This window comes from Pecten maximus, chromosome 2, assembly GCF_902652985.1.
Source record: "Pecten maximus chromosome 2, xPecMax1.1, whole genome shotgun sequence".
Lineage (NCBI taxonomy): Eukaryota > Metazoa > Mollusca > Bivalvia > Pectinida > Pectinidae > Pecten > Pecten maximus.
Window position 1 is genome coordinate 13,422,781 of NC_047016.1, and position 16,583 is coordinate 13,439,363.

Consider the following 16,583-nt stretch of genomic DNA (forward strand, 5'->3'; position numbering starts at 1 on the left):
TAGTACATACAGCATATACATGTAGCTGGACGTACTTCCTGGTACATATACGTCCAGGTACCTACTTTCATGTATGCATACGTACAGTACGGCTACATATACTTACATATATGTCTACATATAGGTACACACACGCACATGTTCCTTGATATTCATAAGTACCAACCCTACCGACAATGCCCTGTTGTACGCTTTTCACCAAGTTCCTATTAGTCTTGACTTTCACTCTTGGCTCCCTCACTTTTTATACCATTGTGGGTCTGAAAAAGAAACATAACTGGCATCGTTCACTTTGAACATTACAGTAAGTGATCTCAAACACATTTTACTTTATAACATTGTCTGATGTTGGAGGTCCATGACACTCATCTCCACTTGCGGAGGTCCCTGCCAACCCTTCTCTCAATTTCCTAAACTGTCGTCATCGGGTTGTCTTACACCAGTAGTTCCAATCTGAGTCCGAGCTAAGAATCACAATGATAAGCAATTGATATAATATAATGTAATACAACCATTCTTCTGCCGGTTTGCAACAATTGCTGTGTTTGTCAAGGAGTTATTGAAACCTTCTCAAACAATATAGGGCCTATATCCTCGCCTCATACACTGTATATCGAAATTCCCTTTCTCAGTATTTCCGTTCTTCCCAACAAGGCTTCGCGAAGAATTCCATGTGTCCAAACGAAATAGATAGATATGGATATGTGTCTTTCATTGATATCGATACTATATTTCATAGATATATTTCAACAACGAATACCCGTCCACATATTACCCTGGATGTTGGTATCACCTTGACACTCGTTCCCGTATGACCCTGGATGTTGGTATCACCTTGACACTCGTTCTCATATCACCCTGGCTGTTGGTGTCACCTTGACACCCGTCCACATATGATCATGGATGTTGGTGTAACCTTGAAACCCGTCCACATATGACCCTGGATGTTGGTGTCACCTTGACACCCGTCCACATATGACCCTGGATGATGGTGTCACCTTGACACCCGTCCACATAAATTATGATCTTTGATGTTGGTGTCACCTTGAAACCCGTCCACATATGACCCTGGATGATGGTGTCACCTTGACACCCGTCCACATAAATTATGATATTTGATGTTGGTGTAACCTTGAAACCCGTCCACATATGACCCTGGATGTTGGTGTCACCTTGACACCCGTCCACATATGACCCTGGATGTTGGTGTAACCTTGAAACCCTGTCCACATATGACCCTTGATGATGGTGTCACCTTGACACCCGTCCACATAAATTATGATATTTGATGTTGGTGTCACCTTGACACCCGTCCATATATGACCCTGGATGTTTGTGTCACCTTGACACCTGCCCTCTTACTTACGAGGATGTTAATCCCCTAACAAACAAGACAAATGAACAAGGAATGACCTTTGTTTTATAGCAATCCATGAGCCATTTTAACGGGTATCTTTGCACTGCACCTTATCCACGTTGTAGGGACGAACACAGGAAGTGGCATTGAGTTTCGAACGTCCTCCGAAAAAAACACATACAACGTAAATCACCAAAACTTCCTGTTTACGATGACGTGTCCAACAATCCAAACATCATCAGGCTAGTTGAATGACTTTTGTTTCCTAGGAATACAAGCTATACCCTTGATCCACGATATATGTAATGCAATGTACGTTCCTTAAGCAATTTTATCACAATCAGAAACATTGCTGAAATGTTATCTTTCAGCGAGAGCTTTGTCAGGAACTGTCAAGATTAAGTTGGGACTAGGATGACTCGTCGTTATATAAACGGACGTAAGACGGTGCTAGAAGTTGAGAAGTTGGAACATTTTCTTTTTAAATTTATCCTCACGTTTTCTCTGTAGGGATGTTATATAACAACGAGTACTCAGGAGGACACCATCGAAGACAACAAGCAATGGGACAAAAGAATAGTATGTAGGAGGAAAAAAGAAAGACTACGTAAAAGAGCAAGCAGATGTTACAAGAACAATCAGTCAAATTTGGTTTCTTCAATAAGCACAAGACAAGATTGTACTGGGTACTTTAAAGTCTCCCATGGAACACAGCACCGCGAGCTGCCTTACGTTACAAATATCTGTCATATTACAAGCACATACAAGAACACATATTTATGGGCGTACCGAAATGTTTTTAATCAGTAAACAGCTTAACGTCTAAACTCAGTCAATCATGAAAACCATTTACGTATGCTTACCGGTGTGACGATTTGAAATATGCAGAATTTGCAATCATGCATACAAAACCGTATTGAACAAATGTTTCATAAGATTACTAGAAATATAACAATTTTACAATATGCCAGACAAAAAGCTCTCGTATCATTTTGTAGCACATGTAATAGTATAACATAATAAAAACACCTGCGAAACATGTTTCAAAAGAAAACATGTGTTCATATCATCTAACTGTATGTATATACATGCAGGTAGGCGTATAAACGGTTCCGCTTGACATAAACATCAACAGCAAAACACAAACTTAATCGAGCAAAACGCCGGTTATTACTTTAAAAATTGCAATTCTTATAACTGTCCCACACAACACGCATTGTTTTCTCTCACTCATTATTTTCCTCACATTTTCCCTCACAATCCTTTGTCTCTCGAGCAAATTTATTTACCAATGTAAACGTCTTGCTTTTTCACATTTTATCATTGAAAAAATCATTAGTAAATATTGAACTAGACTTCAATCTAGTTAAGCAGTAATGACATTCCGTTATGAGAACTTATATATGTAAAGGGAGGTAACTCTTGTCTGCCAAATGAAAAAGTGTTTAACCTAGGACCATTCGTGAAGTTAAAATGTCTACTAAAATGTAAGAAAAACAAATAAAACCAAAAACCGGTTTTGAATTACAAACCGCGGTAAGAGAGATAAAAAAAGAAATCTATATACGTTTTTTGTTCTAGTTTCACAATATGTTTACACGTCCTTGAAGGCGAATGTAAAATTCCTACTTTTCCTGATAATGATACGAAGTTTACCATGTGTATGAAGCAATACCACCGGAAAAGATATAACAAAACTTGGTAACCTGGAATTTATTTAAAAACTTCCTTTCATTATATTAATTAAATATGAATATGTATAAAGGATACGTTGGATACTGGCTCAGTTTCCACTTCATAAGAAAACGATAATATGAGAATTATAGATATTTCAGTTGATACGAGCCAATGACTAGCTACAATTGAAAATTTGAGATCAGTTTCGAAATCTTCTATGAAATGGAAAACAACTTACCGGGCAAGACCCTATCGGAATTACAAGATTAATACTAACTCAGCAAAGAGCTTCGAGACATCGTCAAATTAAATAAATACACAAATATGTATCTAGAAAACAAACAAAATGTATATCAATGATCACTGACCTATACGTAAGTTAATAGTGACTAGCATAAAGATATGTATAGACGTAATAGCGTTACGGATTACTTATCCAACACAAGTACATAACTAACCTTCAAAATAACACCATATTTTAACAATGTTCTCGAATTAACAAGTCTGCAAAAAAAAGAAAAAAAAAAAAAGAAAAAGCAAAATGACAAATTGTCAATGCACATTTACTGTACAGAAAAATTGATACAAAACTCGACATATCTCTACAAAAATGAACATTATGTGAAAACAAATCATCACTGCTTCATTTCAAAACCATATCATGCAGGCACAATTGCGTGCACTATAACTATTTATATTTTGAATACACGTTTAAGGAAAAAAGAACATGTACATTGAATACGTATATAAACCTTCCCCTGATAATTCATCACCACATACTACACATGGAATGGTGTGTGAATCAATGTACACAAGGGTCATACTCGATACTACAGGGGTAACATTCACTCTCAATTGCAGAAAACGAAAATGAACGGTACTAACTCCTGGATGCACAAAAGTTCCAAAATAAAAATCAATTGCACAGATTATATTCCCGTACTTAAGGACAATAGAAAAATATAATTTCATCAGCTTTAACACAAGTCAATGACGGATTCATCACCAGTCTATAGTGTTTCAATAACTGGCCCTAGACTAGTAAGTTATACACTAGTTGATTTAGATGTCTGTATAATAATATAGGGATAGTTAATGTCACGTCATTATTACAGAAAGTATATGAATCAATGAAGACAATCCATGAGACAAATATGTGTTTTTCCATTGCCCTCCATTCATATATCAAAATGAAGTTTTGTTTCCGTCTTCAGACTAAATTCACATCGGCATCGCCTTACTTTGGAATGTTTTCTCTTTCCCAGCATGGCCTCTTGTATTATGTAAATCAGTCTCCAGGAAACCCTAGAATAGAAATTTTGAAAACTCTAAATAAGCGTTGTAGGGTGGTATTTGTGATCATTACATGAAGAGGATCTACATGTTTTGTTTTCTAGCTTTGCGTGTTTAAACCATACCTAAAAAAATTACTAATAACATAGATGTTCTATTATTGTAAAATTTCAAAAGCAAAAGTGCAGTAATAACAAATAGTTGACAATTACCAAACACCCAAGTACACACATTATGACGCTGGCTATTCCGTTGACAAACTTTTCTCAACCTATTTTGCAAAAGTAAATTTCTTGGTTCTATCTGTTTTAACCAAAAACTTCCTGGATCATATTAACGAAAATGTCTTTACCCCCTCCAACTTTGCACCGATCATAGTATTGCGTTACCTATGTTGTTATTACGTTAATTATGCTAGTATTATGTTGACTATGTTAGTATTCTTTTAACTATGTATTATTTTGACAATGTTGGTATTGTATTATTTTGACGGTGTTATCCTTTGCCTGATTGTGTTGGTATTATGTTAACTAAGTTAGTACATTTGTATTATGTTGACTATGTTAGTATTATTTGGATTATGTTGGTATTATTTTGACTATGTTGGTATTATTTTGACTATGTTGGTATTGTTTTGACTATGTTGGTATTATTTTGACTATGTAAGTATTATTTTGACTATGTAAGTATTATTTTCACTATGTTAGTATTATTTTGACTATGTTAGTATTATGTTGACTGTGTTAGTAATATTTTGACGGTGTGATCATTCGGCTAGCTATGCATCGTACTTACTTTAACAGCCGCTCCTACACAGTTGAGATCTAACAAGAATGTGTCGTGCCCAAAAAGTGAATCCAGCTCATAATATGTAACAGCTTGATTTCCTGATAAAAAAAAAGATAAAAATTATTCAATAAGCTTATCAAAATAATTGCATGAAGCTTATAATAAAAATAATAATAACAATGATTCACTTTGTCCATTGTCATCTTCAAAGCAAGGGGAAAACAATGACTATTTAATGTCTTATATCTTTTAAGATGAGCATCGTCACTGGTAAAAAGACGGCCATGATCTACTCACCAGATTCCTTTAAGATACGGGCGAGTTGTCGTTGTTGCCATATGGGAAACAGGATATCCGTCTGTACGCCCAGAACCATGGTAGGACATTTGACTGTGGCGAGACCAGCGTGGAGGGAGGACTTTCCTTCCGACATGTCAAACAAGTCCATAGCCTACAACACATCAAATACAGACATGTATAAACAGAGAAGGGACGTCTTAATTAACTATCACTTATCTCAATCAACTGTTCATTCAGTCGTATTATCGCAAATACATCGTAGAGGACACCAAGACGTCAAAGTTGGAAGGAGAGTTCCCTTTGGGTATGAATTTTGATATGTTGTCATTGTTCTTTTTTCAGAACCAATTAAATTGATTCCGGAACTTTCTTCTATACATGTATGTAGATCTATGAACTTAAAGTTTAAAACACCATTTAAAAATTCAGATGTGTACATATAAGATCTGGAAGTATTTCGTTAGTTAACTCGGTTCTGTAAGAGAATATAACACATAAAACACAGTTCTGTCGTAGTATGTAACACGGTTCTATATTATACAATACACCCTTCTAAATGATTTATAATTAATTCTTTGTTTTCATGGTCAGTACTCAAATATGATTGGTCGAAAAATTCTTTTCATTCTTCTATGAAAGAAATTCCGAGAATGGCGCGAAAAATGTGACATCACAATACGACAATTGACGTCATAATCATTTTCAAAAAATAATTATAAGCGTTGATGTCATTTATTTTTTCAATGCAAACAAAATTTGTTTCATACCCGGATGAAACTAAAAAAAAATGACATCAATGCTTAAATGAGTTAAATGAACGTTTCTTTTCTTTGTTTACCATGTACTGCTCACCTTGGATATGTAGAGGAGAGAGTTAGGGTCATACTTGGTGGAGAAGCTCTCCCCCTGGTGTTCCAAATAACTTTCTATGAGGAAAGAAGGACATAGGGAGGGGCACACATTTTCATCGATCCTGCCTCGCCCAAACCTCTTGTCCCACTCTGGACCACTTCTGTAGGTCAAGGTCGCAATCTCCCTATCAAAAGGTAAATCTGTTGTAAGAGTACTACCTACCAGCCAAAGTAAAACAATTCTGAATGTGTGTGGTTTTAAAAGAGACGTTAAACAAACAATGCAAGTTAAACTATAATCGATCATAACATGAACGACAAACCAGAAAATGAGTTGCACGTACTCAGGCCATGAACATAATATAAAAACAGCGGACTGTAGACAACTTACCGATCATTCTTTGGATATTAAAGCATAATTACTTTTCGACGAAATCAGCATCGAGAAGTGGATGATTTGATCTTTTAATATCAATCTGCACGATCACCGAACGACAAAAGTAATTATGTCATTCTAAAATATGGGGGATTAGGACCTTTTGTCTTTCAAAATGATTTTTTTTTTTTTTGTATTTACAATCCTAACCGAAGTTCAAGCTACGAAGGCGGTTTGCATAGCGTAATAATATGCGTTGCTAACATTGTTGTCGTGTAAGTGATGAATTTGAATCTAGACTCGAAAAGAATTGGTAAGACTCACTTCTCCTATATAATTATGACGGGACCTGAGAGAGCTCTTACCTTGCGAGTTTCATGCCAATCTTGGGAAATGCTCCATTGTAATAATAGCCTTTATTCCAGTTTGGGTCACACATTATCGTCTTCCGCTGTAGATACCGCATTGATATGGATGTAGGATGGGACTGGGCACAGGAGGAAATCGACACCACCCTGGAAATATGTACCATATAAAATTACATCCATATTTCAAAGATTTCTACGTAACGTATACGTCGGTAAACTATCACAAAGCGTTAAATGTATTTATCGTTATTGCTTTTTTGGTTGTAATTTTTCATCCATAATAAAATATAAAAAGATACTTCACAGCTGGTAAAAAGAAATCACAAAGGCGATGAAGAAAGACTACACAAATGATAAAGAGAAACCACAAATGTGACGAAGCAACCTGACGGCCACTTGAAAGCTCAAGTTCACCGAAATATCATAACCCGGATACAATAATGACATTTTGCCGGATGTATTATCATGAACTGGCAGCAGTGTGTTTAGCCCTGGTCACCATATATTTAAAGCAGACAAAGGTAAGCACCCGGTCACTTGAAAGTCGTCAGGTGGTAGAACCAATGGCATTCCTGTGTGAAAGTTCAAAGTCAAGAATGTCCAAAAATAGAAAAACCCTATCAAATCTAAAATGTGTTAACGAAAGGCTATTGTTTCCCAATCCTTGGTCTGCAAGTGATGACAATATACGCAGTATCTATCTAATCAACGTCAGTTGAGTGTGTCAGAGGAGATAACTCTCACAAACACCGAAATAACAGACTCCCGCCTAATGTATTAAATGTTTTACTTTTCGCGATAAGACAATGATTGAATAATATCTATACCTTTCTACACGATCAGGATGAAGAGATGCCGACAACAAAGAACACATGCCACCCAGGGAAGACCCAACACTGCCATAGATCTGCAACATACAAGACAGGAGCATCATTAGCCGATGTATGGTTCCCTCGATATCCGGGTATATCGGTATAGTATTTGACATATTAATAATAAATTAACTTTTGATGTATATTATTCAGATATCAATGTTGCTTCAAGAGTTTCCTGTTCCAATTTCCAACTCTCGAACATATTATGAACAATAAATAGTTTATCTCATAATACATATATCTATCTGTGCAGTTCTGAGATTGCTTCGATTTATTAAACTGTACGAATACAGGGTAAACGTGATTTTATATTAGATAGTTATTATATGTACGACATTCAAAACAGCGTGAAAACTGTTTTAATACCCTCAGTATCATTAATTATAACCTACCTTTTCAATACCAAGGTGATCAAGGAGCAGGAATTGAGCGTTCACCATGTCGTCTATACTGATCACAGGAAACGTAGTGGCATATTGCTGAAAGAAAAAGAGAATTTTCTGGTTAAAAACAAAGGCGACATTTTTTTATGAAAATAACTTTATTTAAAAACAAGCATTATTAACAGAGTAGCAAGTATTAGTTATTATTTTTATTTCTTCAGAGAGACAAAATAGATTCATTACTTCAGCCAAACAATTATCAGAGAAATTCATAATTACCTTTCCAGTGATGGGGTTGACAGAAGACGGGCCACTGAAATGTTAAACATTATCAGATATAATGATACTTCAAGGACGACATTTATATCGCTCAGACTGCTATTGGTAGTAAGTATTAAGGCTATCCTGGATTTCTTGATGAATAAAAACTTAACGAAATGGGGAAACATTTGACATGTTAGTGTAAAAATACAAATAAGTTCAAAACATACAAATATAACTGTCATTGTCCAAGGAAAACGGAATGTTTCGCTTAAACGTTTTCCTATAGACAGATAAAGACTTTAATTAACAGATATACCACTAATATATAAGTACATAAGTAAAGAAAATGTCTGTGCGACTAATCAAACCCATGAAAGACCTGAAATTATAATTGGGCCATAAGATAAATCACATGATGTGCTTACGTTGATCCATAACAGCTGCCTATGTTGTTCATACAGATGACGAAGAATTTGTCAGTGTCCACAGCGCATCCAGACCCAACAAATTTCTCCCACCAACCGGGCAGCGGGTTATCCTGGTAAAAATATAATTAACCTCGTCACAACTTATACTGTAATAAATAAAATAAACCACATCACAACTTATACTTTAATAAGTAAAATAAACCACATCACAACTGTTACTGTGATAAAGATAATTAACTATATCACAACTTATATTGTAATAAATCAAACATATCCACATTCAACAAATTCCTCCCACCAACCGAGCATCATTAATCCTGTACATTCACTAACATGTACTTGTAACTGTCTAGATTGATTTCATTTATATTAGCTATATCATATCTATACAAATAATTGCGCTCTCTAAATACTTGGTTGATGTAAGATGTCCACACAATTCAAAATGAACAAAAAGAAAGCAATTATCACAAAAAAAAAGCAAAAAAAAAAAAAAAAAAATACCATAAAAATGAATACAGCAAAGCACCACAGAATAAGTCGTTTTATGTATAGCGATTACCGCTGAAATGGATCTGCAAAGATTTGACAATAGCAATTTCTAAAAATAAATTTCTTCACGTTGGCCCTTGTAACAGAACATATCATGATATGACAGCGTAAAACATTTTTACTTTATTACGTAGGGATTCTATATACATACTTTGAGGTGTTACAAAAAGAAAACGTATAGCGTAGAATGTTATGGCCATTTCGGTTGTGTCTTGACAACTAGTTTACAAATTGTGTAAGACAGACACTCCTATTTTTATTTCGAATTGTGTTATAGGATGTGAAATTGCTGGCAAAACAAGAAAGGGTCATAATTGCACCACAGACTTTAATCAAGTATACTTATTTCAAATTTCAATCCAAAATTTTCGATTAAAATCCATAAAAATACATTAAGGCTCTACTTGTGATCATACGGTTATGGGACTACGTGTATGAATTAATGCACAGATAGGCGGTTCCCATAATGATATGCTTCGCTTTTGACAAGCATATATCGAACCTTGAATTATACCTTTAAACACTTAAGTGATTATGTGGTAGCGGGATTACTCAGGACTGTTTTATATAAAAACGGGAAATCCCTATAAAACAATGAAAGTACATTTTGTATACTGAACGTGACGGTTGTAAAATGAAAAATGAACAATTTCAACCTGAACTTAGTTTTAATCGGATAAAAGTTCCTGTATGGGGGCTGAGAGAACTTATAGGTTATATCTGGACTGGTAATAAAAAACTGGAGACGTCAGAGCATCTGGCCTGTCCATTAAGATTATTCAACGTAGAAACGTCACAGTCTCTGGCCTGTCCATAAAGTTTACGGTTAAGGTCATAGTCAGTCCTAACATGTCACAGACAGCAGACGTGCAGGCATTTGCTATCTTGCGAGCACGCTGGACACTGCTGGACTGTTTGCACATGTAGGTCAAACAAAGGTCATTGTACATATGTACCTTGAGATTAAGGTATATCGAAAAGTGCTTCCAGATGACTAAGTCTCTCTGTTTTATAACTCGGAAGGTCAAAATATAGAACATCTCTTCAATGTAAACTCCAGGTCATACAATATCTTACCTATGTTCTAACTCAGTGTTTAGCTTACTATATTTGGAACTACTATATAATTCAATTCTCGTCACTTTTTACATCAGCTATCTGGCATCTACATTGTTCTACTATGACCCAATGACCATAACAGTATTATGAACAAAGGCAATTGCTCTTAGACTTGATATTAATATGGTTGAATGACCACAGCATTGTTATTAATATGATTCAATGACCACAGCATTGTTATTAATATGGTTCAATGACTACAGCATTGTTATTAATATGGTTCAATGACCACAGCATTGTTATTAATATGGTTCAATGACAACAGCATTGTTATTAATATGGTTCAATGACAACAGCATTGTTATTAATATGATTCGATAAATTTAAAAAAAGAATGGTGTAGATAGTTCAGAACCGAAACCTATGATATATAGGGGAACATATTGACTAGTGATGTCTAGATAATATGGATTAGTGATGTCTACATAATATGGACTAGTGATGTCTAGATAATATGGATTAGTGATGTCTAGATAATATGGACAAGTGAAGTCTAGATAATATGGACTAGTGATGTCTAGATAATATGGATTAGTGATGTCTACATAATATGGATTAGTGATGTCTAGATAATATTGACTATTGGTGTCCAGATAACAAGGTGAGAATGTGTAAGGAATCATCATGTCACCCACACTTGAACTTGGTTTAGAAAATAAAGACGTTTGCTTTGTTTGGACAGGAGCTCTATTTAATGGTATCAGTTGAATTATCTCGTTTATTGTTTACTCACACCAGGAAGCTTATCTGTAATAGTTTATGTGTCCGGTATTCGTTACAAATATCGACGCCCTTTGACAATTCTCAAATCAATGTCACGGAATGGAACACTCTATCAAAGGTCCCTCTATACACAGTCATAGTTCATATGTCTGTAATAGAGACTAGGATATCATAACAATAACATGTCAGTAATATATACTGTCACAAAATCCTCACAACCACATGTCAGTAATATATATTGTCATAAAAATCCTTACAAACACCTGTCAGTATATATACTGTCACAAAAATCCTCACAACCACATGTCAGTAATATATACTGTCATAAAAATCCTTACAAACACCTGTCAGTATATATACTGTCACAAAAATCCTCACAAACACATGTCAGTAATATATACTGTCATAAAAATCCTTACAAACACCTGTCAGTAATATATAATGTCATAAAAAATACTCACAAACACATGTCAGTAATATATACTGTCATAAAAATCCTTACAAACACCTGTCAGTATATATATTGTCACAAAAAACCTCACAACCACATGTCAGTAATATATACTGTCATAAAAATCCTTACAAACACCTGTCAGTATATATACTGTCACAAAAATCCTCACAAACACATGTCAGTAATATATACTGTCATAAAAATCCTTACAAACACCTGTCAGTAATATATAATGTCATAAAAAATACTCACAAACACATGTCAGTAATATATACTGTCATAAAAATCCTTACAAACACCTGTCAGTAATATATACTGTCATAAAAATCCTCACAAACACATGTCAGTAATATATACTGTCATAAAAATACTCACAAACACAGGTCAGTATATACTGTCATAAAAATACTCACAACCACATGTCAGTATATATACTGTCATAAAAATCCTTACAAACACAGGTCAGTATATACTGTCATAAAAATACTCAAAAACACAGGTCAGTATATATACTGTCATAAAAATCCTTACAAATACTTGTCAGTATATACTGTCACAAAATCCTTACAAATACTTGTCAGTATATACTGTCACAAAATCCTTACAAATACTTGTCAGTATATACTGTCACAAAATCCTTACAAATACTTGTCAGTATATATACTGTCACAAAATCCTTACAAACACATGTTAGTATATATACTGTCACAAAATCCTTACAAACACATGTTAGTATATACTGTCACAAAATCCTTACAAATACTTGTCAGTATATACTGTCACAAAATCCTTACAAATACTTGTCAGTATATATACTGTCACAAAATCCTTACAAACACATGTTAGTATATATACTGTCACAAAATCCTTACAAACACATGTTAGTATATATACTGTCACAAAATCCTTACAAACACTTGTCAGTATATAAAACGTCATGGAAATGTTCACTTTGTACATATAGGGTGGTGACATTTTTTCCCCTAAACAAACGCTGTTATATCTAATATGTGGTTTTCTCTCGATAATTCGGTATGGATTATTTCGTGTTCTATCTCTTCTGACTTAGCCTAAACTAGCGCATCATTTTAATGTTGTTCGTTATCTCTGAATTTAGCAGTGTTAATATTTCCAATAATACTTTTCCGAGATATTAGCCATATGGTATTTCTATATTTGACAAGAAATAAGATGTGTCTTATTGAATCCACAACACATGTTGCCCGTACCTTATGACTCTTTGCGTGAGAACTCGCCGAGAGTCCGGCATGGATGATGACTACATTACTTCGGTCCTGGTTCAGCTCTCCCCACGTCTCATAGGCAATCGTTACCTCGGGGAGGACAGCTTTGTTGTATTTGACAGGGAAAGGGAAATCACTTGTGAATGTCTTGTAACCAGAGGAGATCTTATCGTAATCAGGTTCAGGGCCCGTCATCTTACTGAAACAGACAAAACGTCATCATTATTAACACCTCCAAGCACTGTACAATGGACAGACAATATATTAGTCCGTAATTCCAGTAAACATTGAGAGTTAGATACAGTGGAGCCAAAACTTAACTGTTTCGGCATTCTAATAATAGTCTGTGATTCAATGAGACTTACTTGTTGATGCATAAGAGACGACAAAATAACCTCAAAATAAGGCTGAAAACAAGTCAAAATCTTGATAGATGTGGTACAATAGCTCAACAATTTAATTTATTTCATAATTTTCAATATTGGATTCCTTAACATCAAATAAGGGTTATTGGACATTGCAGTAAGTAACGGGTCCAAAAACCAGTAATATAACTCAATGTGCTTTGAGAGAATTTTTGATTGCCTCAGCTGGGAATCTGTTACAGAGCCGGGGTTGTTGAATAAATAAACCCTAATTGAAGTGACATTGGGGTTTATTTAGCGAAGATGTCACATACCCAATTGACCAATATTCATGTGTGTGTTTTTGTACAATACTTTACAATAATTTACCTTTCGTGTAACCTTCATATCGCTATTGGCTTCCAGCCAGTCAAAAGAGGATAGACATCCCAATATTATAGTGAATATTCAGTTAATAAAAATAAAGAAGTATCTGTCAAATAATGAAAATACGAACTACATCAATACTGTCGTATCATCCTTCTAGGTGGCGCTAGGGGTGGTAGGAACAGGCAAACCGTGTGGAATTCCATAAGGACAAACAATGAATACTCCAGTTATTTACCAAATATCATCATTAGATGCAGAGTAATGATAAACAAAAAAGCAACATTAGAATTGATCATTACAATCTTGTCTAGGAAACGATGACGTCATTTCGTCCTGAACAAATTAATTACACTGTATATCTTGTATAATTTTAGATGACATTCATTATAGCTGGGAGATCAAATTTGTCACAAACATTTAACATCCTGTGCAAGTACTGAAGAGGGACAATGGTATGGTATAATAGCAGGTTCTAATGTTGATAGAAGTCATGGGAATGTCTGTTCATTATAAACATTTTTGTGTATCTTTTTAACATGTAAAGAATATTAACTCATAATTGAAATCACAAATTCTCCTAAATTTGAAATCCTTTATTACAATGCTCGCCATGGCAATGTTCATGTTTGTTCATTAAACTCGTATTGGATTGTCAGGTGTTGAAAATATGTTCTTTTATCGAGTAAATCTGGTCAACAATCCGTCCTTATAGAAGTGCAGAGTTCAATTATTTACTACGTCGTCCACAACCTGACCCCGATCATCTGATAGTAACTGGGGACTATGAATGGAAAGATACCCGGGACAGAAATCAGTTGTCCACGCACTCCTTTCATGAAGGCGATAAGCCAATCACGGGACGTGGATGTGGTTACTATCACAAGGTTTGTATGTCACATATCAATGGGCCTCTGTGCCCTAGATCCACCTCGACTCGGCACAACAACACGGCGATAGTGTACTAGCGAATCCCGTCTACAGAGGAAGATCTTTGACCTATCAGTCAAAATACAATACTGATGTCTATATCGTTATCATGTTTACAAAACGCCAGGTGTGGCACCCTACGTTATATATTTTCACCGTAATATATCCTGGTCTAAGGTACGTTAGGTTGTTGACATGCTGTTAACGGTCACTGTGACTCAGCAAGTGTTTCCTGGATAGTAACGCTATTACGTCAGTTTCCCAAAGACAAATATTGGCGTGGCTATCGTTAACACATAGGAAGCATTAATGCTGAGGTCTGTCATATTTTACTCAGAATGTCGACATGCGAATGAAATCCTAATCCTAATTCAAAATGGATAAACCGAGGCCAACACATGAACAAAAATATATTTGTATTGAAAAGGAGAATAAGACCGGGGCGTTTCAAAAGAGATAGCGTCTTCCATGTTGTGTCACATCCTCAATGGTGACAACGGAACCAGCAATTATACCAACGAGTAACGAACATGTTTAAGTTCATATCGCAGAAGAAAAACGAATGTTTCCAAATGAAATCATGATATGGACCGTGAAACTTGATTATGACCTTAATTAACCTGCACCTTCCGAAAACCTTTCTTGTTAGTCAGCAGTCGACATTTTCAAGTCCTTGGGATCTGTCTAATTGATATGGTAAAAAATATGAAAACATACTCTATTGTCTGTTCTGATAAGCTCTTCAACATAATCAGTCTCGTGTCCATGGCTAATACTGCATCTCGGCTGATGAGGAATTCTATTGTTGTCATGGTATTGCAGATTGATGACTACCGCATTCTCCAATTCTCAATACTTTCCGGTATAAGGCGACGATAAAAACTCCTCTACCTCTATTTTTGAATTTTCCCTCGTATCATGGAAGAAACTATGGGTATTGTTATTTGTCTTGTGTTCTAGTTTTCATGATCAGATTTTTTCTTTCTTGGCCACGTGATCCTGTCCCCTATAACACTGTACGGATGTTTTGCTGATAGTGTTGTTTGTTTTGTCGCGTTTCCTAGACAACAAGATTGATGGCGGAAACCGATGTGTGCTAGTAATACATTACAAGGAAATTTTGTTATAAAATGTCATGTGCTTAAATCTATTTGTGATCAATTTGGTAATTCGAGATACATTTTGCAAAATAGGTTTCTTAGATTGACGTTACAAGTAGTATCTATATCGTTTCACCTTTTACATGCATCATTAAGATAAATTCCGGATGTCAAACTTTTATCAATATCTCTTTATACATGTAGCTTCATTATGTTACGTAAGATGATTATCATACTACTCCGCCTGGTCAGTTTTATACTGACCTCGTGATAATTTGACATGTATAGTTAAGTGACACCTGTCACTAAAATATATCATTATTTACATGTGTTTGTATTAAACATCGATATACATGCTTTGTGATCAGTGAGGTCCTGGACTTTGTACGGAACACACAGGATTTATTGTGGATATTCCATAATTACCCGCCGTACAAGACATAAGTTATCGTACATTTTTCAAAGTGTTTTCAACAAAACAAAACAACGGAAATTTCAATATGTTAATTGGTGGAGAAGTGCCGACCTTTTAGCTAGGTACGCTTCCCCGTTGCCTCAGCAGCCAAGCAAGTATTTCCCGATTGTGAAATAAACTACATGTAGGACCTACTCAGAAGGCGGGATCACACGGACTGGAATCTAACTAAGACTGTGTTCACCATATTTTGGAAGTATCCAGAATCACGTTTGTAACAATAATTGTCCATGATTACATATTGCTATACATTTGGGGGTCAATACAGTCCGAACCATCTGATGTTCTGTCTAG

At 35.2% G+C, this 16,583-nt stretch overlaps 1 protein-coding gene across 2 annotated transcripts in view; it reads right to left on the minus strand.

Moving 5' to 3' along the window:
- Positions 1-2,133: 2,133 nt before the first annotated feature.
- LOC117318132 (serine O-succinyltransferase-like) overlaps positions 2,134-16,583 on the minus strand; it is a 53,345-nt gene continuing 38,895 nt past the window's right edge. For both annotated transcript variants that reach the window (XM_033873149.1, XM_033873143.1), the window contains exons 2-11: positions 13,039-13,252; positions 8,959-9,071; positions 8,549-8,582; positions 8,279-8,365; positions 7,839-7,918; positions 7,009-7,158; positions 6,269-6,452; positions 5,414-5,567; positions 5,123-5,214; positions 2,134-4,339 (exon numbers count right to left, since the gene is read on the minus strand). In XM_033873149.1, coding sequence (XP_033729040.1) covers positions 4,256-4,339; positions 5,123-5,214; positions 5,414-5,567; positions 6,269-6,452; positions 7,009-7,158; positions 7,839-7,918; positions 8,279-8,365; positions 8,549-8,582; positions 8,959-9,071; positions 13,039-13,248 — 1,188 coding nt within the window. In that variant the 5' untranslated portion in view covers positions 13,249-13,252 and the 3' untranslated portion in view covers positions 2,134-4,255. The remainder of the gene's footprint in view (positions 4,340-5,122; positions 5,215-5,413; positions 5,568-6,268; positions 6,453-7,008; positions 7,159-7,838; positions 7,919-8,278; positions 8,366-8,548; positions 8,583-8,958; positions 9,072-13,038; positions 13,253-16,583) is intronic.